The sequence below is a fragment of the Cervus elaphus genome, chromosome 5 (genome assembly GCF_910594005.1).
Source record: "Cervus elaphus chromosome 5, mCerEla1.1, whole genome shotgun sequence".
Classification (NCBI taxonomy): domain Eukaryota; kingdom Metazoa; phylum Chordata; class Mammalia; order Artiodactyla; family Cervidae; genus Cervus; species Cervus elaphus.
The window spans coordinates 16,737,382-16,763,342 of NC_057819.1; the positions used below are offsets into that span (position 1 = coordinate 16,737,382).

At 45.2% G+C, this 25,961-nt stretch overlaps 1 protein-coding gene across 2 annotated transcripts in view; it reads left to right on the top strand.

Annotated features, from left to right (window-relative positions):
• CCDC60 (coiled-coil domain containing 60) overlaps positions 1–25,961 on the top strand; it is a 171,718-nt gene that overhangs the window by 106,848 nt on the left and 38,909 nt on the right. For both annotated transcript variants that reach the window (XM_043901806.1, XM_043901807.1), the window contains exons 3-4: positions 14,832–15,002; positions 24,201–24,308. In XM_043901806.1, the coding sequence (XP_043757741.1) occupies positions 14,832–15,002; positions 24,201–24,308 (279 nt within the window). The remainder of the gene's footprint in view (positions 1–14,831; positions 15,003–24,200; positions 24,309–25,961) is intronic.

Genomic DNA, 25,961 nt, shown 5'->3' on the forward strand with positions numbered 1-25,961 from the left:
TCACAAAAGCTTTCAAAGTCCATTAACTTGTGCCATCGACCAGAGCACAATGTGTGCCTACTGTGTAACCTGGTATGAAGGGCTGGACCTGTGTTCCTTTGGGGGGATTCAGCACCTCTTGTAGTCATTGGGCACAGGGTAGGTCAGGGACCACACTGCAAGTTAAAGAAATAACTTTCCTGAGAAGCACATGGATGGATATTTCATTTGATCACTTCTTCCAGAACTCCACTTGCTATATTCTAGTTCCCAGTTGGAAAAAAAAAAACTCAAAGGCATCCATTTATCTCTATCCTGTTTGGATGAATCAGCTTCTGCACAGACGATTCTACACACCTGCTCCATCCAGAGAGAAATGCGAACACCCCACATCAGATAGGGTGGCACCATTGTTACGTGCCCAAAAGGAGGCGTGTGTTTAATTCAGATTTGAGATGCAAGAATTTCAAGTGGTTAGCTATTTAGGCAACAAGCATTTTTCTGAGGACTCCCCATGTGCTGGTTCCAGGGACACAGAAAAGACTTAGAAATTGTCCCTACCTTACAGGCACTCCATCTGGTGGTGGGGGTGGGAGGAGGGTGTATACAACCAGGAATAAGTCAACAGGCCGTTGAGGGCTGCACCCCCCAGAGATGCCCGGGAAAAGCAGGGGCAACTTTGGCACAGGCGGCAAGTCAAAGTCGTTCAGTCACGTCTGACTCTTTGCGACCCCATGAACTATACAGTCCATGGAATTCTCCAGGCCAGAATACTAGAATGGGTAGCCATTCCCTTCTCCAGGGGATCTTCCCAACCCAGAGATGGAAGCCTGGTCTCCTGTATTGCGGGCAAATTCTTTACCAGCTGAGCCACAAGGGAAGCCCAAGAACACTGGAGTGGGTAGCCTATCCCATCTCCAGTGGATCTTCTTGAGCCAGGAATCAAACCGGGGTCTCCTGCATTGTAGGTGGATTCTTTACCAGCTGAGCTGTAGGGAAAGAGGCTCAGAGGGTGAGACAAATCCAGCTCATACAGAGCCCTGGAGGCTGGACTGGGAAACCCAGAGACAATGTGCAACATTGGAAAGCATTGGAGGGGCTGGCAAATGGTCCAAGGTAAGGAGGCCAGTGAAGAGGGAATGACAGGAAAAGATAATGATTTGAGGGCATGGCAGTCAGGATGGAAACCTTTTATTACTTAGCCCCATGGAGGGGGTCCAGCTCTGAAACAAAGCAGGGGAGAGCTAGCCCAGATGGAGGGGAGCTGTGAGAACAGCGGGGGGAGGGGTGCTCTCTTCTCAGGATGTGCATCTTCACATTGAGGAACCTGAGTCTGGTACCTGGTGGAGGACCAGAACATCAGGGGTGTGGGGTCAAGAGGCAGAAATGCTATGGCCGTTACATGGCCAAGACTTTTGGACTCCAAACCCCCAGCTAAACATGTCGTGCCTTTTTCAGTTCCTTGAGTGGTACCTAAGGTGCTTTTTTCAGTTCCTGAGAAAGGTGCAGAGGGTTGAGAAGAGGGAGATTCATAGAGATACAGCTTTTTTTGCATCTTAATTTACTTATCACCAGCTCACCTGTGTGTGTACCCTGCATCCATGAGAAGACTTGATTTTTTTAACTGTGGCCTTGACAATTAGCCATAGTATGGTGGGATAGTGAGGACCAATCCTCCTCTTTATAAGCAGTTTTGAGTATCTAATTTACAACTGTACTTCGTTGTACAAATTGTGCTCTGACTTTTTTTTTAATGCTTTCACATCTACTTCCTCACTTTTCATCTTTCACAGATCAGATAATATTATCTTTAAAAACAGATGAGGAAGACAGGCTCAGGCCTAGATGCTAGTGCAGACTCCACCACACCCCACCTGGGTGACCTCGCATAAGTCAGGGAACCTCTGTACTTCACTTCCTCACTGTGAGGTGGGCTTGAGAATGCAAGTTGCTAATAGCTAGATTAGTAATTGTAAAGCATTTTTCATAGTTACTGGTACATGGTAATTATTCATGTTCTAGTGGTGATGATAGAGGCAATGGTGGTGATGGTTATCCCTAAATTATAGTAATTGAACAGAGTGGTTAATTATTCTGCCTAAATCTCACAGCCAGTTGTCAGTCGAATTAGAACCTGGCTTCCTGAAAGTGTCAAAATGTTAGCCACTCAGTCTTGTCCAACTCTTTGCGACCCCATGGACTATAACCCACCAGGCTCCTCTGTCCATGGGATTCTCCAGGCAAGAATACTGAAGTATGTTGCCATTCCCTTCTCCAAGGGATCTTCCTGACCCAAGGATTGAACACAGGTCTCCAGCATTGTAGGCAGATTCTTTACCATCTGAGCCACTGGCGAAGCATTTCAGCTACACCTGTCAACCTGATTATAATCCACTGTCTTCAGCATCATTTCCCTCTAAAACATCCACGGGGCTGGATGTGGGTTCCTTATACTCTTCTTTCCATCTCTTGCTCCTCCTCGTTTACCTCCTCGTCCTCCTTTCCTGCTTTCTTCATTTTCTGTAGTGAAGGTCTGAGACAGAGATTATGTAAAGAAAGAACCCAGAAGGAAAAAAAAAACACTTGAAGCAATTAGGTCTCTGCATCTCATTTCTTATTCAGTAGAGTGGAGGTTAACTTTGTGGCCCTTTAGCTTAATAAATTTCATCACTTAACATGATAACCTAGCGTTGATCCTACCACTACCACATATGGTAGATTCACAGACCTTTATAAATTACTGCATAATGCAGTTGACCAAATCTCAAAATATTAATAATCGCGGTCTAATTAGACTGTTTTTGCTTCCACTCTTGGAGAAGAGAAACCCCTAAGCTTGACACTTGAACCAAGTGCCACTTTCCAGAAGCCCGTGGGAGCTTGGAGCCAAACCGCCGTCCTGGCTGTGTGCAAAAGCAAAAGAGTTATAACAGCGGTCATTTATAGCTTCACGGAGATAATGATAATGATGGCGATGAAAATGATGGTTGGTACCATTTATTGAGGGGCTTCCCCGGTGGCGCAGCGGTAAAGAATCTGCCTGCAATGCAGGAACCAGAGGAGATGCAGGTTTGATCCCTGAGTGGGGAAGATCCCCTGGAGGAGGGCATGAAAGCCGACTCCTGTGTTCTTGCCTGGAGAATGCCACATACAGAGGAGCCTGGCAGGTACAGTCCAGAGGGTCACAAAGAGTTGGACACGATTGAAGTGACTTAGCACACATGTACTATTCATTGAAGATCTCCTATGTGCCGGGCAATATGCTAAGTGCCTCTCATTTCAGCAGTGTCCTAAGAGGGTATCCATTTATCCCCATGTTAGAGGTGAGCAGAGTGAATCAGACAGAGGAAAAACTGACTCACACAGAGTCACAGACATTGAGTGACAAGGAAGCGATGACCCAATTAAACCCAGAGAGACTTTTGCTAAAAACCGGTGCATTTTCCTCTTGCAACACTTTGAAATCAGGCTACCTGGGTTTAAATTCCAGCTCTACCAGTAACTGATCTCTGGTCAGACTACTGCTTAACCTCTCTGAGCCACGGTTTCCTCGTGAGCAAGATGGAGACAAGAGTACTTCCTTCCTAGGGATGCTGTGTGGGTGCACTGAGGGAACTGCCCACGAGAGCTCAGCCCTCAACCCTCCTTGCGCACTGCCTCCCAGGGCCCCAGGCAGCACCTGCTTCTCCCCAACTGCAGCCGCTCGCTGGGGCCCCCAGCCCTCATTCCTTCCAGCTCAGACCCTCCTGTTACATATTTCCCAGCTGTTCAGACACACTCCGTGGAGACGATCCCAGACCTACCTCTCTTGGCAGTTTCATGCTTCTAAGTTTCTTTGCCTCTTTCCCATGATCCAGAGTAATCCATCCTAATATCACTCTCTAGTCTATGGCCAGTGATTTAGCCAAGATGACAGCATTTTCAATGTGATAATCATGATAGTTTAGTCAAAGAAAGAAAGAGACAGAGAGAGAGAGAGAGAGATTGTTATTTGCAGACTGTATTCAACTGCAGAGCAAACAGAGCCCTAAAATTACCATAACTTAAGTAAGACAAAGTCTTACTTCCATCACATAAAAGAGGTTTTTTGTTTTGGTTTGGTTTATTTTTTATTTTGATTTATTTATTCGTCTGTGCCGGGTCTTAATTGAGGCATGAGGGATCTTCAGCCTTTGTTACAGCAAGCAGGATCTTTCAGTTCTGGCACCTTTCCTTGTGGCATCTGAGCTCTTGGTTCACGTGCTGTGTGGGAGCTAATTCCCTGACCAGGGATAGAACCTGGGCCGCTTGCATTGGGAGGGCAGAGTCTTAGCCACTGGACCCCCAGGGAAGTCCTGAGAGGTTTACCTTGTGGAAGATGCACTGGTCATCCAGGACCCAGAGTCCTTCTGTCTTTTAATCCCCTATCCTTAGTGTTTTCCTCTATCTGCAGGGTTTCCTCATGCTCACACAATGGCTACTGGCACTGCAGCCATTGCAGCTAAGTTCCAGGCAGCAGGAAGGAAGAGAGGAGAAAGGGCCTGAAAGGCAAACACCACCCTGCTGTGTTAACTTCCCTTGTCAGGTTTTCCTAGAAGTTCCTCCCAGTGATCTCCTCTTGTACATCATCGGCTTGTCCTATCTCCAGGAGAGCTGGAAGAGGTAGTTTTATTTGTTGTTGTTTTGTTTTGATGAGTTTTTGTCTAGATATTTGATGTCCAAGATAACTTGATCTGTTTCCAAGGAAGCTCAGGAAACGGATATTGGTACTTCCTGCCTTGGGGGAGAAAGGACAAGAGGAAGGGAAAGAAAATCAGCAAATGCTCACAGCCTACTCTTCATCAGGCACTGTCCTCAAGGAGTCTGCAGTCTAATAGGAAAAGCAGACAAGGAAATAGGCAGTTGAACATATAGCATGACAAGTGCAACAATGAGGAGCACATAGGCATAGGGAGCTGTCAGGGCGCAGAGGAGGCACTTGTCCTGGCCTGGACTTGAAGCAGGGAGGAAGCAGCAGTATTGAATGGTCAACAGCTGACAGTTTCTCCCAGACCTTAGAATCAGCAAGTGAAGAAGGGGAGGAAGTGCTGCAGGAAGGGGCAAAATCATAGAATTCTGAGGGATGGAGAGATACAAATGAATGATTGGGTAAGTGGTCAGAGATAAAACCCAGATCTTTGAGGACCTGATTGCCATAAGGAAGAGTCTGGACTTCATCCTGAGAGCAGTGGGAAGACACTGAAGGGTTTGGAACACTCTGATGGGAATGAATCTGCCTTTCAGAAGAGCCCTGTGACAGCAAGGTGGATAACGGATTGAGGAGGAGAAAGATGAGATAGGAAGCTACTCAGAGGAATAGAGGCAATGAATGATGGCTTCCAGCTGGGGTAGTAGGAAGAGGAAGTCAGTCTAGTGACATTTAGGAAGTAGTTGATATCACTTTGTGATCAATTAATGATGAAGGGGGTGAAGCAGACAAAAGCAGTCACTCCATTTCATAGGTGAAATGAATTGTATTTTGCCACTGTGAGGACTCCTGAATAGCAAGCACACTTATCTGTGTCCAAAGAAAAACTCTAGGCTGCATCTTCTTCCAGCTCAAACAACATCTGCTAGGTGCATGTGCGCTGTTCACCCAGACCTCAGAAATGCCACGTAAATTTCACAAAGGAGCCAGAGAGAACAAAACCCGAAGCAGATAAAGCTACTTCTCTAATTGTGAGTCAGTTCTTCTGTGTCTTTATCACAGCCTCAGTAGCATCTTTCTGCTATCTGATTAAAAGGAACCCTTGAACCGGCTCTCCTTTTTGGGCTGAGTCATTCAGAAAGGAGAGAAATCCATCTGAAACTTCTGATCTCAGAGATGAAATCCTAACTTGGCAAATCTGCCATTGTTAGGCATTAACAATTAGCAAATGACCCAGGGCCAGTAAAGAGATGTTCAGATGTGATTTAATAAGAGCGTGGTTGCAGTAAGCACTCAGAATATGTTTGCAATCAATTTGCTGTATACACAATATGCTACCAGAGCAATCTTTTGTGTATGCAGTTGACCTTTTTTCTGGCAATCTTGTCCAGTAAAGAAGAGTGAAATCCTCCATTGCAAATCACTGGCGCTCAGGAATTGGCTCTAATTTGCATTCTGACAAAGATATTAACTTGAGGGAGGGGGGTGTTGATAATACAACACGTCCTTTTGTGTGAAAGGTAGTTCAAAATCTGTGTTGTGACTACAGTTGACTGAAGTTCAATTACTGTAATAAATGTATTCCAAATTTCATCTCAATTGCATTTGCATTTTAATGAATGATTCTCACCTTCTTGTCAATTTGGCAGCCAGGCTAGATTTATTAAGTTATTGTATAAACAGGGCATTCTAATGCGGGAATTTAAATGCAAAATATTTGCTTGGTCACATTTGAACTGGGGCTGCGTTATTAATTCGCCTGCAGGGGTTGCCTCAAAATTCAAGAATTTAAGGACCATGTTTCAGATCCCTCCATTCCATCATGTTTGCCCTGTCCTCCTCTGAAATCGATCTGTCTGGGTGGGCTGACAAAGCAAGACGTGAGCCAGCCAGATGAAGTGGGCTCTCCAAGCTTTCAGCCTCCACAAGCTGGGAAGAAACTGATTTATTTGCTATTATTTGAAAACAGTAAAATTTGTTAAGTGAAAATTTCCCACGTAGGCAATTCTCTTCTGGGAGAGCAGGACATTCTTGAAATCAGATTGCCAAGAGTGTTTGTTCATCTTAATGTCATTCCGCCTTCCCCGTCGAAGCTCTCCTGGCTTTATAGCCCCATATTTCTTGCAGGCAGAGACAGAAAATGTGAGTGAAAACCAGCTGGATGCAGAGCCATAATACCATTAAAAGTTGTGTTGTGTTTTTTTTTAAGTGCATCTGGACTGTTGATTTTTAACAAAGCGATTTGCAGTGGTTAATCCCATGCCCCCCATAATAGAAAGGTTGAACGTGAGTTTCTGTCCCTGCCTCCTAACTCTCCAGTGCTCCACAGCTTCCTGCCAGGCCCCTGTGAAAAGAACAGAGGCTGTCTGTTTTAGATGACCATCCGTTTCTTCAAGGCCCTGGGGATGGAGGCTGATTCAGGTAATGGGAGACTCAAGAGAGCAGAGTGCCCTCAGAGTGAGAGATGGCTGCCACAGCTATGCTCAAAGAACTTACTGAGATGAATCAGCTGCTAGTGTGGGTCAAAGTTTTATTTCAAACTTGTACCAAGGGAATCAGGCTTCTAATTAAGCCAGTTTGAAGATTTCTTTATGCAAGAGTTTTTTCACTTTTTGGTTTTTTTTTTAATAAAAGGAATAGGACAGCTAAACCAGTGTGCCTAAAACTTCTATGTGTATATGAGTCATCTAGGGCTCCTGTGAAAATGCAGACCCTCATTCAAGAGGTCTGAGGGGGGGACACCCAAGATTCTGCCTTTCTAACAAACTCCTGGGTGTTGCTGATGGTGCTGGTCCAGGGACCACACTTTGAGTAGCAGGAAGCTAGATAGCATCGCTCAAGGGTGGAATGGCTTGGTAAAGATTAACAGTCATGTTACAAGGCTGATGGGCCAGATGTGTGGGTAAATCTAACCACCAGAAAGGACTCTTGACCTCATAGAAAATACCAGAAAATTGCTCAGCTTATCGGATATGCTATCAATAGATACTTCTCTATTAATTACCTTATGCCCCAAGTTCTTTTCCACATCGTCTCTTCTCAGGTCTGAGGCATTATTTTCTCAGTGCCATATTTTGTCATACCTAATAGGCACATTTTTCACATTTTAACATCTCTGTACTGGAAATACAACATATGGTCCTGTCTTGATTGACTTGGCATGGATTTTTCCTTCTTTGTGGTTCATAAAATAATGTCATGTCTTGTAACAAACGATGTATCTGTCAGCTATTTTCACCACAATGCTGGGTAACATGTAATGCTACCCTGAAACTCAGTGATTTTCAGTGAAGTATTTCTTCCTTGCTCATGCATCTGTGGGATAACTGGGATTTGGCTGACTTAGGTTGAGATCAGCTGGTTCAGATATGTTCCATGACTTTTTTTATTCTTCTGGGGTCAACAAAATAGTGGGTTTTGTTCTTGTCATGGACCCAACTGAGCAAGCTTATTTCAAGCTTCTGTCCAAGTCATGCCTGCTAACACCCCATTGGCCAAAGCAGTCACATGGTGAAGCTCAAAATCAGGATGCTGGGTGTACATTCCACCCCTGAATGTAGTGAAGCGGGGAAGTGGGGGCAGAGAGAGTATCCGGTGAATGATGACCTAATCTGCCGCAGGTGGTGACTTGGATTGGCTTGAACATGGCCTAAAGAAGGAACATGTACACCCCCAGTTTCTCTTCTGAGGGCCTAGACGTGAACCCTGTGCAATAAGAACAGCCCAGAGATACATAAACTTGAAGCTTTAAAGCTCCCTACTGAATAGTCTGGTGTTTGCAGCACATGCAGATGGAGAAATTCCAGAATCAGCCCTGGGGCTCCCAGCCCTTGCTTGCTGCTTTCCAGCCACTATGACCCTTGTCGTTCACTTAACCTCTTCCTTCTGTTCTCTTAACTGCAGATCACATCACCCTCTCAGGACTGATCAATGAGTTGACAGTAGTAATCATAGTACCCAATCATTGAGTCCTAAGTACGAGACACTACGCTACGCTCTTTACATCCACTGTCTCATTTAACCTTCCCAGCAGCCCTTGGAGGCAGGAAGGACTTTTTTCCTCATTTGGAGGTGGAGAGACAGTGGTTCAGAGAACTTTTAAATCTGCCTAAGCAGGTAACAGAGACCCTATCCAGAGGCTGCCCCTCCAAGCCTCAGCACCGCATCCGCTGGCTCTCAGGTCAGAAGGTGCTTGAAGGGAAACCCGCCCCTTCAGTCTGACTCAACTGAGACCCAGGAGACTATTCCTATTGTCATACTGCACATTTTTCATTCATCAACTCACACAGACTCCCGTACAGAGAACGTATGTTGCTTAAATGTAAAAACCTTCTCCACTGCATCAGTAAAGAGGAAGTGGCTTTGGGTGGAGGAAACTTTCCATTCTATAACCTGCCTCTTCCTCTGCTTGCCTGATGCAGTTAACTATTTGCCTCCCCATCGCTCCTCTTGCAATGTTAGCCAAGAGAGTTTTACATTGTGGGAGGCAGTGAGCAGGAGGCACCGGGTGAGTGGACTTAAAGGAGGAAACTGCTCTTCCTGCAACTACCTCCCTTCCCGCAAACAGCCTGGTAATCAGCAATAATGATGAAGAAAATAGAGGGAACATGCAAGGGAATTAAACAAGAATTTGATAAAATATTAAGCAGTTTTAAATGGGCTTCCACAGTAGCAGGGGTGCACTTCACAGCACGTGGAATGAACACCCCGCAGTCCTGAAGTTCCCAGAATAGGCTGGTGGGTCTGACCTGAGGGCCCAGACACCCCCCGCCCCCCTCCCCACACACACACACACTGCCCCTGGCCACCTCTGTTCATTTCTCAACCAGTTCTTTCCAGAGGATCTAACAGCTGGGAGTCTGGCTGCCTTGCTTGACAGAAGCTGCAATTCTACCAGAAAACTTGCTAGATTCCTCAAACTGGCCACCACCAACTCCCCTAGTCTCTTCTGTGAGTTCACCAGTAAGACAGGCATTCATCAATTCCCATATCCAGAGGTGTGTCGCAGACTTGGCTTTTCACAATGTCCTCCTTATTTAGATCCTTGAAAGAAATCTCTTCCTCTTCCACCTGGAATGGCTAGGCATTACCCAAACAGCTTTTCAACGTCTCATGGTCATTGGGAATCACATGAGGGATTGTGTTTCCCTCTTTGCATTGGCTTCTAGGATGCTCAGGGCCAAATCTGTGTAATAGCTCGTGTGCCACGAGATTTGATATTTGTCTTACTTGATCTTGTTTTATTTGTCACGTCTCCTGCCCTTCTCACTTTTTAAATTGTCTGCCCCTAATCCTTTTTGGAATAAGGGCATAAACAAGTCAAATAAATTTGTTGCCAAACTCTTAATCTCTACTTTTGTAGAAATAAGGTAACTTAGATATAGAGGTGGAGTCTGTGAATTCTTTGAAGATGTGTCCTTCTTTGAAATGCCAGTGCTTGAACAGAACTTGACACATTGTAACTGCCAAGCGCAGACTCTGTCACAAGATAGGTGTCAGCTCAGGGCTTGGCACATAATACTCAAGCCCCTTTTATTTGCTGTGGCATGGACCATCAGCCTGTCACTTATTATAAAATTTATAAGAATTTTGTTAACCTTCACAGTCAAAGAAAACAGAGTTAGGCTGTTCCACGTGTAGGCTTAAATATTTGATCATACTGTACTTAGTTTGCTAGGGCTACTGTAACAAAGTACTACAAACTGGGTGGGTTAAACAACAGATATGTGTTGTCTCACAGTTCTGGAGGCTAGAAGTGCAAGATCAAGGTACCAGCAGGGTGGGTTTCTTCTGACTCCTGAGAGAGAAACTCTGTTCCATGCCGCTCTCCTAGCTTCTGGTGGCAGGCTGGCCATCTTTGGCATTCCTTGGCCTGCAGAAACATCCAGGCCTTCACTGACCATGAGTTCAGAACGGCACTAGCCCTTCCGCCGTCCCTGTCTCTCACTCCCCCGTGTCCCTGCTTCACGCTCCTCCCAGTGCTTAGCCTGTCACCTACAGTTCACTGCTTGTTTCGTGTCTGTCTCCACCCCCTGGAATAGGAGCTTCGTGAGGACCAGGATGCTGTGAGCTGTTTTATTTGCTGCTGAATCTTAGCACCTAGAGTAGCTCCTGGTACACAGTGGGTATTCAGTACCTCTTTGTTGAATGGTTAATAATGATGCAGCTGTTTAGGCAAACACACACATTTGAAACTGGGTGTGAATTAATGCAATGACGAGTCTGACTTCATTGTTTTAAAATGTATTTCCAATTGAAGGATAATTGCTGTACAATATTGCTTTGGTTTCTCATTCTAAGGAGATTGGCTTGCCTTTTTGGAGGTCTGGGGTCTTCAGCTGTCATTTAGAAGTGGTTCTGTAAAAAAAAAAAAAAAAAGAAGTGGTTCTGTAGGAGTTGTTCCATATTCTGATGAGTTTTTGATGTGTTTGTGGGGAGGCAGGTGATCTCCCCATCTTACTCTCCATCTTCTTCCGTTCTTCTGACTTCATTGTGTGACCATCGACAGCTTTTGAGCTGCCCAACTCCCCTTCCCTCTTCCCCACATCAGGGTGAGCTAATAAGAAACCCAAGGTGCTCCTTGTTTGTTGCTGGAGAGAAGTTCAGTCCCCACACAAACAAAGGACCCCTCACCCCAACCCCACTCCCACAAAACCCTAAGCCACCCCTGCTCTGCCCGGAAAGCCTCACAATGTGAGTTGTGTGATTTTATACCTTTGTGCTATGTGTATGATGACAGTCTTGATCTCTGAACCAAATTCTGAGCAAAGAAGCTCCATGAAGTAACATAATCATGAAATAGTGGTTGCTGTCATGCCAGCCCCAGCTCCCAGATTAGCTCTGCGTTTGCTTTGTGTGCGCAACATCAAGAAAATCCTCTTTTGTGGAATTGAGGGGTTGCACATGGTTACGGTTTTTCTATCAGCTTATCTGGCAATCTCAGGGTGTTCTTTGATGAGTGGATTCAGAAGCTTGAAAGTGAAACAGAGGAGCATTTTTGTTTCAAATACGAATTCCACCTCACATCAACTGCTTGCATCCCTAAACTTAAAAGCCCAAATGGAAAATTCAGGGCCAGTTATGTATAATCTGGCTTCACTGTGTTCCACCAGGTACACAGTCATTTAGTTTTGCATAGTTTTATGCATGAAGAACCTGAGAGATTATTTTGCTGTGACAAGAATGTGGCTGGACAGATGACACCTGATCCTTGCCTTCCAAATTTTTATGAAAATTTCAAATTGTTCCTATGAGATAGATGCTATGATTAACCCCATTTTAGAGATTATCTCAATAGATGCAGAGAAAGCCTTTGACAAAATTCAACACTCATTTATGATTAAAACTCTCCAAAAAGCAGGAATAGAAGGAACATACCTCAACATAATAAAAGCTATATATGACAAACCCACAGCAAGCATCACCCTCAATGGTGAAAAATTGAAAGCATTTCCCCTGAAATCAGGAACAAGACAAGGGTGCCCACTCTCACCACTACTGTTCAACATAGTGTTGGAAGTTTTGGCCACAGCAATCAGAGCAGAAAAAGAAGTAAAAGGAATCCAGATAGGAAAAGAAGAAGTGAAACTCTCACTGTTTGCAGATGACATGATCCTCTATATAGAAAACCCTAAAGACTCTACCAGAAAATTACTAGAACTAATCAATGAATATAGTAAAGTTGCAGGATATAAAATTAACACACAGAAATCCCTTGCATTCCTATATACTAACAATGAAAAAACAGAAAGAGAAATTAAGGAAACAATACCATTCACCATTGCAACAAAAAGAATAAAATACTTAGGAGTATATCTACCTAAAGAAACAAAAGACCTATACATAGAAAACTATAAAACACTGATGAAAGAAATCAAAGAGGACACAAACAGATGGAGAAACATACCGTGTTCATGGATTGGAAGAATCAATATTGTCAAAATGGCTATTCTACCCAAAGCAATCTATAGATTCAATGCAATCCCTATCAAGCTACCAACGGTATTTTTCACAGAACTAGACCAAAGAATTTCACAATTTGTATAGAAATACAAAAAACCTCGAATAGCCAAAGTAATCTTGAAAAAGAAGAATGGAACTGGAGGAATCAACCTGCCTGACTTCAGACTCTACTACAAAGCCACAGTCATCAAAACAGTGTGGTACTGGCACAAAGACAGAAATATAGACCAATGGAACAGAATAGAAAGCCCAGAGATAAATCCACGAACCTATGGACACCTTATCTTTGACAAAGGAGGCAAGGATATACAATGGAAAAAAGACAACCTCTTTAACAAGTGGTGCTGGGAAAACTGGTCAACCACTTGCAAAAGAATGAAACTAGAACACTTTCTAACACCATACACAAAAATAAACTCAAAATGGATTAAAGATCTAAATGTAAGACCAGAAACTATAAAACTCCTAGAGGAGAACATAGGCAAAACACTCTCCGACATAAATCACAGCAAGATCCTCTATGACCCACCTCCCAGAATATTGGAAATAAAAGCAAAACTAAACAAATGGGATCTAATGAAACTTAAAAGCTTTTGCACTACAAAAGAAACTATAAGTAAGGTGAAAAGACAGCCGTCAGATTGGGAGAAAATAATAGCAAATGAAGAAACAGACAAAGGATTAATCTCAAAAATATACAAGCAACTCCTGCAGCTCAATTCCAGAAAAATAAATGACCCAATCAAAAAGTGGGCCAAAGAACTAAACAGACATTTCTCCAAAGAAGACATACAGATGGCTAACAAACACATGAAAAGGTGCTCAACATCACTCATTATTAGAGAAATGCAAATCAAAACCACAATGAGGTACCATTACACACCAGTCAGGATGGCTGCTATCCAAAAGTCTACAAGCAATAAATGCTGGAGAGGGTGTGGAGAAAAGGGAACCCTCTTACACTGTTGGTGGGAATGCAAACTAGTACAGCCACTATGGAAAACAGTGTGGAGATTCCTTAAAAAACTGGAAATAGAACTGCCATATGACCCAGCAATACCACTTCTGGGCATACACACTGAGGAAACCAGATCTGAAAGAGACACATGCACCCCAATGTTCATCGCAGCACTGTTTATAATAGCCAGGACATGGAAGCAACCTAGATGCCCATCAGCAGATGAATGGATAAGGAAGCTGTGGTACATATACACCATGGAATTTTACTCAGCCGTCAAAAAGAATTCATTTGAACCAGTCCTAATGAGATGGATGAAACTGGAGCCCCTTATACAGAGTGAAGTAAGCCAGAAAGATAAAGAACATTACAGCATACTAACACATATATATGGAATTTAGAAAGATGGTAACGATAACCCTATATGCAAAACAGAAAAAGAGACACAGAAATACAGAACAGACTTTTGAACTCTGTGGGAGAAGGTGAGGGTGGGATGTTTCAAAAGAACAGCATGTATACTATCTATGGTGAAACAGATCACCAGCCCAGGTGGGATGCATGAGACAAGTGCTCCGGCCTGATGCACTGGGAAGACCCAGAGGAATCGGGTGGAGAGGGAGGTGGGAGGGGGGATCGGGATGGGGAATAAGTGTAAATCTATGGCTGATTCATATCAATGTATGACAAAACCCACTGAAATGTTGTGAAGTAATTAGCCTCCAACTAATAAAAAAATTAAAAAAAAAAAAAAAAGAATGTGGCACATAGCATAGAAATTCAGAAAAGTTTACAAGCTGAGAAGCAGGGTCTACACTTAGGAAAAGATTGCCAGTGGCCTTCCAGTGACATATGTGTATGGAACTCGAATACCACATGTTGTTGAATGTAAGACAAACCATGACAAACAAAACAAAACAAATAAAAATGCTGCCAATTAAATCGGTCCTCCAGAGTGTGAATTGTTATTCTCATTTCATAGTACCTAGCAGAGTGCCCAGCACATAGCAGTCACTCGGTAAGTATTTGTTGAGTGGTGGGACCCAAACCTGGAGAGGTTAGATAATTTGTTCAAGGTCTTTGGTAGGAGGTGGTCTTTGATAGAATTCAAGCTTAGGGTAAGTAACTCTGTGACTTTGGAATTCTAAAGACAGGAAGTCTCCTGCTACTGGGCCTGAGAGTGTCCTTCAGTTAATTGTTGGTCCCAAGATAGTAAGACATTGCCTTGATAGCCAGCCCATCTTCCTCCCTCTTTCTTTTCTTCAGCACCTTAATTCAGTGGGTGAAGATTGGCCGTGGATACTTCACCATCCTGAAGGAGGAGAGTGCCTTGAAAAAGAAGCAACAACAACTGGAGAAACTAAAAGAGGAAGAAAGAAATAAATTCCAACCAGCCAAAATGCTGTCAGATATCCAGTATGGGGATTTGGTTCTGCCGTAAGTAGACCTCTGTTGCTGCAGCCTAGTGGTCTTGGGAAGGACCATTGAGAAGGAACACTGGCTGGTTGCATTGAGGGGTGGCAGCTGACTCACACTGGAAGCCCCTTCTTAGGATGGTGTCTGATGATTTCTATCAATCTGACTCAACCTACTTCACCAGCCTCACCTTCTGATATTCGGTGATCATCTACTATACCATGTCTATTCTCATATCCAGAGCCAAGAGCCAACCAAGAAATCTTGTAGGTCCCCAGATGTGCTTTTTTCCCTCTTCTTCTTCTAAGTAGGCTTATCCCTACTTCTAGGGATTTTCCTGTCCTGTTCCCTGGGCCTTAAATGCTGTTCCCTACATCCTCTCCCATCTAAAGCCCTACTTATTCATTATCCTTACAAGCTCAGCTTAAATGCCACCCTCTCCTGCAGCTTCTCGGATTTCAGCCCCACCACCTCCAAAACCCATTCTGGACTCTTTTGAGTTCCCATACTGTGTTTGTATGCTACTTTGTTTCATTACAGATTAATATCCCTGTTCTAGACCTTCTCCTGAAACCTGAGATCCTAGTTCAGTGTCCACCCAAAGCAAGTGAACAAAAAAAAAAGTTTGTTGTTGTTTGTTGAATACAGTAGCCTCCCTCTTTTTGTAAAGGTCTCTCCTCTGGTTGGGAGAAGACCATCAACAGATTGGAACATTATGAAATACCCAGTGATGTAACAATAAATCTCAATAATCACAATTTATAATGGGTGTCTGTCTACCATGTGCTTTGTGCACATCTTTCTGTCAAAATTTCAAAATGTTCCTATGAGATAGATGCTCTGATTAGCCCCACTTTAGAGATTAGGAAATGGCAACCCACTCCAGTACTCTTGCCTGGAAAATCCCATGGACAGAGGAGCCTGGTAGGTTACAGTCCATGGGATCGCAAAAAGTCAGACACGACTGAGAGACTTACCTTTCTTTTCACTTTCAGAGATTGGGAATGAGCCTTAGAGATGCTCACATAATTCCCATTATTGAATTATGGAAAGCGTCCCCTAAGTCCCAAACTGAGTGACACCAACATTCATGGATTGTGCCATTCTGCAGAAACAAGCTCTGGGGATACTTCGCCTGGGCAGAGCAAACAAGGCATAAATCAGGGATGGGAAGGAAATGCTACAGCAGGAAGAGAGGAAGTGTTGGGTTGGCCCAAGTTTTCCATAACATGTTATGGGAAAACCTGAATGAACTTTTGACCAACCCAATATATATGGTAGAAATGGCCTGCCACTGCAGCCATTGTCCTGGTAAAGCAATGGGCTCAGCCCTGGCTCCACATTAGAGTCACCTGGGTGCTTCTCAGACCCATTACATCAGACTCTCTGGGGGTGTTACCTGGACATAGCCTTTTTCCAAGCTCCCCTAGAGAATTCCCATGTGGAGCCAACGTTGAGAGTTACTGTGCTAGAGTTGACTTTAGGAACCCAAGTTGCCATGTTGGTGCCTAAGGAGGAAATGGGATCCCCAGCAGATAGTCCCTTTCTTCTGCACCGCTTCCCAGATTCTGTTCTTCACAATCTTTCTGACCCAAAGATCGAGCCCGTATCTCTTATGTCTCCTGCATTGTCACATGGATTCTTTACCCCTCCACTGGAAAGCCCTCTCAACATAAAGAAATATGAATGTGTGCATCTTAAAAGCAGTAGTCCTATCAGTGGAATTGCACAATATGGGACCTTTCTGTGTCTGGCCTCTTTCCCTTATCATAATGTTTTGAGGTTCATCCCAAACAGAAAGCAGACTGGTGGTTACCAGGGGTTGAGGAAGTGGGGCAGATAGAGAGTGACTGCTTAACGGGTGCAGTGTCTCCTTTGGGGCTGATGAAAATATTTTGGCACTAGATTCAGGTGATGGTTGTAAAACCATTGGTTCAAATGCCATTGAATTGCAACCTTTGAAACAGTTAATTTTATGTTATGTAAATTTCAGCTAAAGGGGGAATGAAGGGGGTTCTAGTCTGGGAGGCCCTGGAGTGGGAGTGGGGATCGGGCTGGACACTAGTGGTTGCCAATCCTCTTAAAGCTCAAGGCTCCCTGTGACTGTTGGGAACCCTGAGTGTGGACCCCGAGGGGCTGGTATAGTTCTAGTCACCTTCCCCCTGAAAGTGTGGCCCAGCTTGTTTTAAGGAAGGTCTCTCTCCTCTTTGATTCCTCATTTGTGCAGACTTTGTTTTCCATCCCCCTTGCCCTGTGAAGCTGTCAGAAGGAAAGTTAACCTTTTATAGCTTTACAAACATCCTTAGGACCAAAGCAGCACTCAGGCTGCTTCACCTTTCTAGTGGTCTCCAGTCTTACTCCAGTTTTGGCTAAGAGATTCCCACTTTGTTGTTGGCTCTTTGCCACTTTTTAAAAAAGAATATTTTGTCCAACATTTTTTTGATTATTTATACCCAAAGGGTTGGTCTAAATAAACTAGCCTACCATTTGTGCATTTAAGAGGAGAGAAAATATCTGTGACTTACAGCCCCCACCCACATACCTTCCAGATAGTGACCATCCCAAGGAGAAGCTGCCTTTGGCAAGCAAAGGGTATTCAGGTGAACACACAGATACCAAGGGAGAGCAGAAAGGCTTCCCGGATAGATAGAATGGAGACATTCCGCAGACAGACCAAGGGTGTGAGGAGAAGGGACCCTTCAGAAGAGAGAGGAGCAGAAGGGCAGCCATCACTGGGTAAGAACAGAGATATCTAATGAGGGCTTTTATAAGGCTTTGCCTCAGAGTGTGAGATGTAAGGCCTTCCCTGGTGGCTCAGCAGCCAAGAATCCACCTGCAGTGCAGGAGATTCAGGAGATAATGGGTTCAGTCCCTGGGTCAGGAAGATCCCCTGGAGGAGAGCATGAGAGCTCACTCCAGTATTCTTGCCTGGAGAATCCCATAGACAGAGGAGCCTAGTGGGCTACAGTCCACAGGATCACAAAGAGTGGGACACGACTGAAATGACTAAGCACACATGCATGTGAAATGTAAATCTATTTCTTGGTTTCCCCACAAGACCTTCAGTAAAATATTCATGGCCCCTTAGTGCATTATGGTCTTAGACCTTTATCTTGGCTTCCCAGTGAGTGTAGGGGTGACAAAGGGGGACAATCTCGACCCTGGCCCAGTCTCATTGTACAGCCAGCCATTTATGTATTGAAGACCTACTGTATGCAGGCCTTCTGATGGCACGAAGATGTGAAAAGGGTGTAGGAACAGTCCCTACAACACAACAACACCGTGGGGTACACCCAAAGTTCCCTGAGGTGTGCCTGTGAAAGAATACTCCTCCCATGTGTTTCTCCTTTGCTCTCATGCCATGATCACGCTCAACACTTCTGACACCAGATGTGTGGGGTTTTCCCCCACACCAAGCAAATGTCTGTGACTCCAGTGGGGTGTCCTACCATCCTATTCAGTTCTGATGCTTTCCACGTGGAGTTAGCATCAGAGCCCACAGGTTAAGGGTTCAGTCCCACAAGGTGACCCCCCGACATCAGATGCCAAACATTAGTCCCAGGTTGTCACCTGTACTTCTGATCAGCCAGCTATAAATCAGGGTTCTCATGACCTCCTCTTTGAGTTTCATCATTTTCTAGAGTGGCTCACAGAACTCAGGGAAACACCGACTTACATTTTCCTATTTCAGTTCAGTTCAGTCTCTCAGTTGTATCTGACTCTTTGCGACCCCATGAACTGCAGCATGCCAGGCCCATTTACTATATAATAAAGAGTACAGATGAGCACCCAGATAAAGTACATAGGGTGAGATCTGGGAGGGTCCCAAGCACAGGAACTTCTGTTCCCGTGGAGTTGGAGGGTTTGCCATCCTCCTGTTACTTGGGTGTGGTTACCAACCCAGAAGCTCTCCAAACCCCGTACTTGTGGGATTTTTATGGAGGCTTCATCACATAGGCATGAACTATTGTTAACTCAGTCTCTAGCCCTTCTCCCCTTCCCAGAAAGTTCCCAGCTTCTAGTGGCTCAGTCTTTCTGGTAACCAGTCCCTATCCTAAAGCTATCCAGGAGCCCACTAAGAGTTGCCACATTTGAATAAAAAGACACCCTGGTCACCCAGGAAATCCCAAGAGATTTGGGAACTCTGTGTCATGATCCAGGGTATAACACCAAACATTAGAACAAGAGCTGCTCCTGGTGCTCTTGTATCACTTAGGAAATTCCAAGAGTTTTAGGAGCTCTGTGCCAGGAACTGGGGGCAGAGACTGATATATATATATCTCCATTATTTCGCAGTGTCTAGCCCCTTCAGTTTTGGAGGTAGAAAGGAAATCAGGAAAGAATTCCCCAAAATGTGGCTTTTGAGCAGGACCTTCAGTGCGCAGTGGGAGTTTGTTGGGTGACACAAAAGAGGTGTGGTTATACCCTGCTGTTTCAGTCCACCACAAATCCTGCAGCCAGCATGCTTGCTTAGAAAGGCCAGGGCTGGAGGAGGAAGCTGTGATAGTGTTTATCTTTTGCCAAAAATCAGAAATGTGATTTTCAGAGTGAAAAAAGAAAAGCAAGCAATCCATGGCCTGAGCCACCACCATCCAGCCATTCAGTGGGCCCCAGTGAAGCGTCCTCACAGGACCTTGAAGGGGCACAGGATAGACAAAGCCACTCAATGAATTGAAGGAGTCTCACCCTTTCTGTAAAGGTCCCAAGAGCTCAGAGCAAATCCTGCCCATAGTGTCACCTGAGAGCCCAGTGACACTCTTTGAATCTGGTAGCTCCAGTGACACTAGCCAGCTGGCAGCCTTTCTCTAGAATAAAGAGAAGGAATGAACTTGTGGCTCTTTTCTGGAAGAGCTTTTTTCTCGAATTAACAGGCACACAGACAGGCGCTGGGGAAGGTGGCCTCAGTTAAGGACCCTTCTGTGACCATTTCAATAGTTCAGTTTTAACTTTTGCATATGGTCATTAATCCATGGTTGCAGAACACAATCCTTCCCTCTCCAATCCATGTTTCGTGTGCATGACATGATTTGTTTAAAGTTTAATAAGTTTAAATATGCATGAGATCTTGCCTCTCATAGACATTGGTCTGGTTATGTCTTACCCAGTGGATTTTATAAGCTGTGCAATGCTGGTTATTAAAGTAAAACTGGAGGCTCTTATTGCACATAGCCATCAGATGCAGGTGGGGAGGCAGGTGTTATAAAATAGCACTGGGAGATGATCCATACCAGTACGAAGTAGTGGGTAAGAGCCCAGGACTGAGGTTCAAGTCCCAGCTTTGCACATAACAGCTGTTTAACTTTGGGCAAGTCACTGCGCCACTCTGAGCCTCCTCTCTCTACACCCTTATGGACCTTACCAAGCTCTCAAATTTGTTGTGAGGATTAAATAAAATAATGCTTAACATAGAGCCTGGCATATGAGACATACCTAGTAATTACTAGCTGTTATTACACAGTGAAATGAACTTGATCTCCCTGGGCCTCAATTACCTACAACACTCAGATCTATGGCTAAAAATCTCAATTTCCAGGCAGGCTAGAAAGTATCTCACATCTAAGAGCTATGTTCTATAAATATAATTCCAATCACAGAATTATCAAAAATACAAGTGTTCATTTAGAACTGCTTTTTTAACACAGTATTTGATCCTGTGCATTATAAAAGCAAAAGGGATTAAAAAGAATTATCCCCCCCTCTCCCCATCACCACTCCCCCCCCTGCCCACCAGATCTAAGACCATAAGGTAAGTTCTTTCAGACCAAAGTTTTAAGTCTGACAAACTATGTAGGGAAGAAAGAAAATCAAGCATGTCCCCAAAGATTCCTGCCTGCAAGCAGTCTTTCTCACTGTGTTCAGTGACCTCATTTCTCAGCTGCAAATTCAGCTGAAAAAGGTGAAAAAAACAACGGGTAGAATTTGTCTTATTATTGCAGTTGAGAGGACACATAAAAGAAGAAATTAAGGAATGTAAAAGCTGGGTTAATTTCCACATATTCCAAACTACTGGGGTACTCGGTGGAGCCAGTAAGACTGCAAGCACCAATGTATTGGCTTGTGGTTTCCTCAGCTCTAGGGCTGAATTAGGAGCCTGTGGAAATGGAAATCAGGGGACCTAGATTCTGCTCCTATTTGTTTTTCTGGCATGCCTTGTGACTTGCGAGATCTTAGTTCCCTGCCAAGGGATTGAACCCCTGCCCCCTGCATGTGGAGCATGGAGCCTTAACCACTGGACCATTGGGAAAGTCCCCTTATTCTGGTCCGACTCTTTAGTTAACTCTGTGACCCCAGGATTGTCCTCAAAGTCCCAGGAGGAAGGTAATTTCCTAGTGGGTGCCCCCACTTCACCTCTTCTGCCTCCCTCCATCTCCTTTCCCCATGCTAAGCCAGGGTGATCTTTCCAAATGTAAACTGCTGCCAGTTTAAAATCCTCAACGGCCACCGTTCTTTATAAGATGAGGACTGGAAAAGTCTGAGCCGGGGTTGCGAGGCTCTGGACAGCCTGGCCCTCGGCTTCTCCTCCAGCCACACTTTCCCCCACCTTGCCTCCTCCACAGGGCCTCTCGCCCCACCCTCTGCCTACTTAATTCCCATTCAACCTGCAGCTCTCGGCTCAACATTTACTTTTGTTCCAGTTACTGTTGCTGTGAGCAACCACTCCAAAACCCATTAACTCAAGACAACAAACATCTATTTCACTCACACATCTGCCATTTGAGTGAGGTTCAGGGCGGCAGGATCATCTACAGAACCAGCTGGGGTGGCTCAGAGTGAGTGTCTGTTTCCGAGAGGGCTCATCCATGTGAGTGGCACCTTGGGGCGGCTGTCACTCTGAGCTTGGCCAGGGCTGAGCCCAGCAGCCTTGGTTCTCTGCCCAGGAGGCTCTTCACAGGCTTCCCGCCTCCCTCCACCAGCATGGTGGTGGCTAGGAATTAAGAATGAGCCTTCCAAGACATAGAACAGAAAAGCTGCCAGTTCCTGGAGCCCGAGCCCAGAAATGGGCATCATGCCGCTTCTGACATGTCCTGCCAGCCCAGCCATTCACAGGGCCAAGATTTCAGGGAAATGGGACTATATATTATAAAGCCACCTTCCCACTGAAAGAGACTTGGGGCATATATTTCTAAACTGATACAGCTCCCTTCGGACAGTATTCCCAGACTCAGTTTCAGCCAATTCTGTTTGGGGCTGTCCGAGCACCATTCAGGCTCCCACTGAGTCATCTCACAACTGTGTTTGCATGAAGCCCATCTCCCCCATGAGGCTCTAAGCTCCAGAGGGGAGGGCTGGTTCTGTCTCCTCCATTACTGCACCCACAGCCCCTGGCACAGAGAGGTTTGATAAGTGTAGGTGGACATGAATGAATCAGGGGACCTGTCAATGATTCAGTCAATGTTTAAGTGCTCAGGCTGAGAAACTACAAGGCTCTAAAGGAGCACGCAGGTAGCCTGAATACGCAGGGCAGGCTGGGAGTGAGATGCCAGGGGCTCTTAAGTCTCAAGCAACCCAAGGGGCACCCACCTCCTGCACAGGTGGGCAATGGTCTTGATCTTGGACCCCACCCACCTGTTAGCCAGAGTGGCAAGAACTTTAGTCTTTTAGTCTTTAGTCTCCATCTTTGTGTGACATCTCCCAGTTTTAAAATATAGACAATTGATTCCATTATGCACATAGTAGGCTTATTAAGATGTGGTCTTGGGCAAAAAATATATGCCTTATGACTCAGGCATGCCAAAATTCAGGGGAAAAAATGATTGTTTTCTCTGACTGAAATGACTTGCTCCATAATGGTGTTGGGGAAAAAAAAAAAAAAAACTTAGCTATGTTATTAAAGGTAGCTTAATATTTTTCACTTTTTGAAGCAGTCTTTTTCAGACAAGTGTCTGTCTGGGCTGATTCACTTCTCTGTAAGCATCATGTCCCCTTCCTTCCTGTGATGGTTTTGGCTTCAGAGGAAGCCCCTGTGTTCCCTGTGGGGCAGAGAATGGGCTTTGGAAGAGGTATGCCTGGTCATGGCTGATCTTTGGGGGCACACTTGTGCCCACTTCTGAAGTTCGAGATCCCCACATCTCATGGCCGATTCATCCAGCTGGTGAGTCAGCAGTCTAGAGGGTTGGGAGAAATCCCTTTAAGGAAAAGACCACAACCGAGAACCACTGACTCCAGGCAGCTCCTTCCCTGTGTCCATCCTGCTGTTTTCACTTCTCACCATCCCCACTGATAGGACCCCGGCACAAGCCACCGTGCTCTCTCCAGCTGAAATTATCGCAGCACTTCTGTCTCCTGGCCCTCTTCCCCTGCCATCAGCCATTCTCAAAACAGCAGCCAGAGGGCTCCTTTGTAAGAGGTCACATCATGTCTTGTTTCAGCTCAGAATCCTTTACTGTCATTCACAGAAAAGGCCAGGGTCCTCACACTGGCCTGCAAAGCCCCTGTTCTCTCTGCATCCCTCCCTCTCTCCTCTTTCTGTTGCTCACTCCACTCCAGCCACCGGTGCCTCCTTGCCATCTCTAAAACATACTCCCACCTCAGGACATTTACACCTGTCACTGCCTCTCTCCAGAAGGCTCTGCCCCAGACGGATGAAGGGCTCACTCCCTTCCACTGCAAATTCTTATCAAATGTCACCTTCTCAGTCATGCCTGCCCCAATCATTCCGTTTAAGATTGCAGCCCCTAGCTCTCCCAGCCCTACTGAACTCCCCTCTCTGTTATTCTCCCCATAGCATGTATCACTTACTCGTGGGAGTGAGGGGGTGGGGAATGGGTCAGCAAACTCCAGCCCCTGGGCCCCCAAGCTGGTTTGGTAAATAAAATTTTATTTAAACCCTGCCATTAACTTACTATTTACATCATCAGTGGCTTTTATGCTACTAAGTAGTCAAGATATGGACTGAATGCCCCACAATAGCATAATTGTTTGTCTAGCGGGATAAGAAAACACATCCAACCCCTCATCTAGTATATCAGTGTACCACACAGCTGCCCGACTGGTCTTATGTGTTCTCTCTGCTCGTTCACAAGAATAGATGCTCCATGAGAGAACGGGGTCTTACATGCTGTGATTACTGGCTGCATCTGGGACCTTCACCTTTCCAGCTGAAATTACTGGCTGGTCCATAGTCGGTGCCTAGTGATATTTGCCAAATAACCCCTCGCGAAAGATGTGGGCAATTAAAACCGCTCCTTGTCATTCACTCTGCTCCTGCTTCTGCTTCAGCACATACGGCAGTGAGAAGACGAAGAAGGCAGCGGCTGAAGTCATCCTGCGACCGTTCACCCCCATGCACAGCTGCATCATTTCACCCTCCCTGCCCGAGGCCCGCGTGTAAGTAGGCCCACCTTGGGCTTGTTTGCTTCATGCCTTGTCATTCGCAGCCAAGGTCAAATGACTCAACCAGCTAACAGTCATTGGGAGCTATTCCTTTGTCCTCTTGAAAGGGACAGGGAGCCTGGGGCCAGCAGCACTATGTGGCGTATAAAAATAACAGAAAGCAGACATGGTGGCTTAGAGCTAAATGGCAATCCAGCTGGGACCGAGTCATTCCATTCCTTACCAAGCCATACGCTCTAATGTCAAATAGTTTGCAAAGCCTGATAAAATCTATCTACAGCGCACGCCTGGCGGATTTCTCACCCGAGCCTCTAGGGACACGTTTTCCCCAAGACTCAGGGAGTTATTTCCCAGAGAAGCCCCCACTGCCTTCTGAGCCAACCCCAGGCACAAACTCATCATAGTATGGTGTAACAGGGGCTCAGCAACCCTCCAAGGAATACTCAGGCTTTCCAAAACCTTGAATCTCATTCCCCTCCTATCTATTCCAGAGAATTCTCAGCCCAGCTTTTCCTTTCTCACTAGTTAGCCCTTTTCAACTGGGAGAATTCAGAGACAGAGATTAAGGCAAAACTGCTCAACCTCAGCACTACTGACATTTGAGGACAAATAATTCTTTGTTGAGAAGGACTATCCTGTGTGCTGTAGGATGAAGGATACTGAGCAACATCCATGGCCCCCACCCACCAGATGCCAGTAGCCAACCCCCCCCCCGCCACCCCAGCTCTGACAACCAGAATGTCCCCAGACATTGCCAAATACCCCTGGGGGCACAATCACACACACAGGCACCCCCAGCCCCCTCCTATAAGAACCACAGCTTTAGGTCAATGGGCATGGGGCAGTGGATTCTAGACTTCTCTTTCTGCTCATTTGTCAAATATTTGTTAGGTCCCAAAGGCATGCACAGTAAAATGACACTACTGACTGCTCTGGTGGGCCCTGTTCCACTCAGTCCTCTCAGCAGCACTTTTGTGTAGGTATCTTATTAGCCCGTCCCTGCAGATGAGAGAACAGAAGCTCAGAGAGGTGTAGTAGCCTGCCCAAGGTCACAGAGCTCAGCTTGCCACTGCACTGGGGTGTTAAACCAAGTGTGTCTAACTTCAGAGCCTGATCTCTCACCACCACACACTACACAGAAGTATATCCCAAGGTTTTACCTCTGAGGAGCTCATAATGTATTTGGACTACCAGGTCTCATGTACTTAAAGAGTAAAGTAATAGAAGACTAAAATCCTAGGACAATGTGGCAAGTCATTAATAAGAGCATTTATTTTGTGGGTGGATAATGCCACCATTACCAACACTGTTGACATCATCATCACCGTCATCATCACCAGCACCATTGACCGTATCACCGTCCTCCTCATCACCATCGTTATCACCATCAACACCAACACCATCATCACCACCACCACCTTGTATTTGGACACATTCCTCTCCCTTACTAGTGTTTCCACTTTTCATGAGCCCCACTCCCCACTTTTCTCCTTTCTCCCTTTGATGGATATTATGACTGCTTTCATCACAGAGTTATTTGTTTAGGGACATTCCAACTAGCGCCCTCAATTGGATGTTCTTAAAACATCTCTTTACAAAAGTAAGTTTTGCAGTTTCTCATAATGACCCTTGGAAACACTTACACTT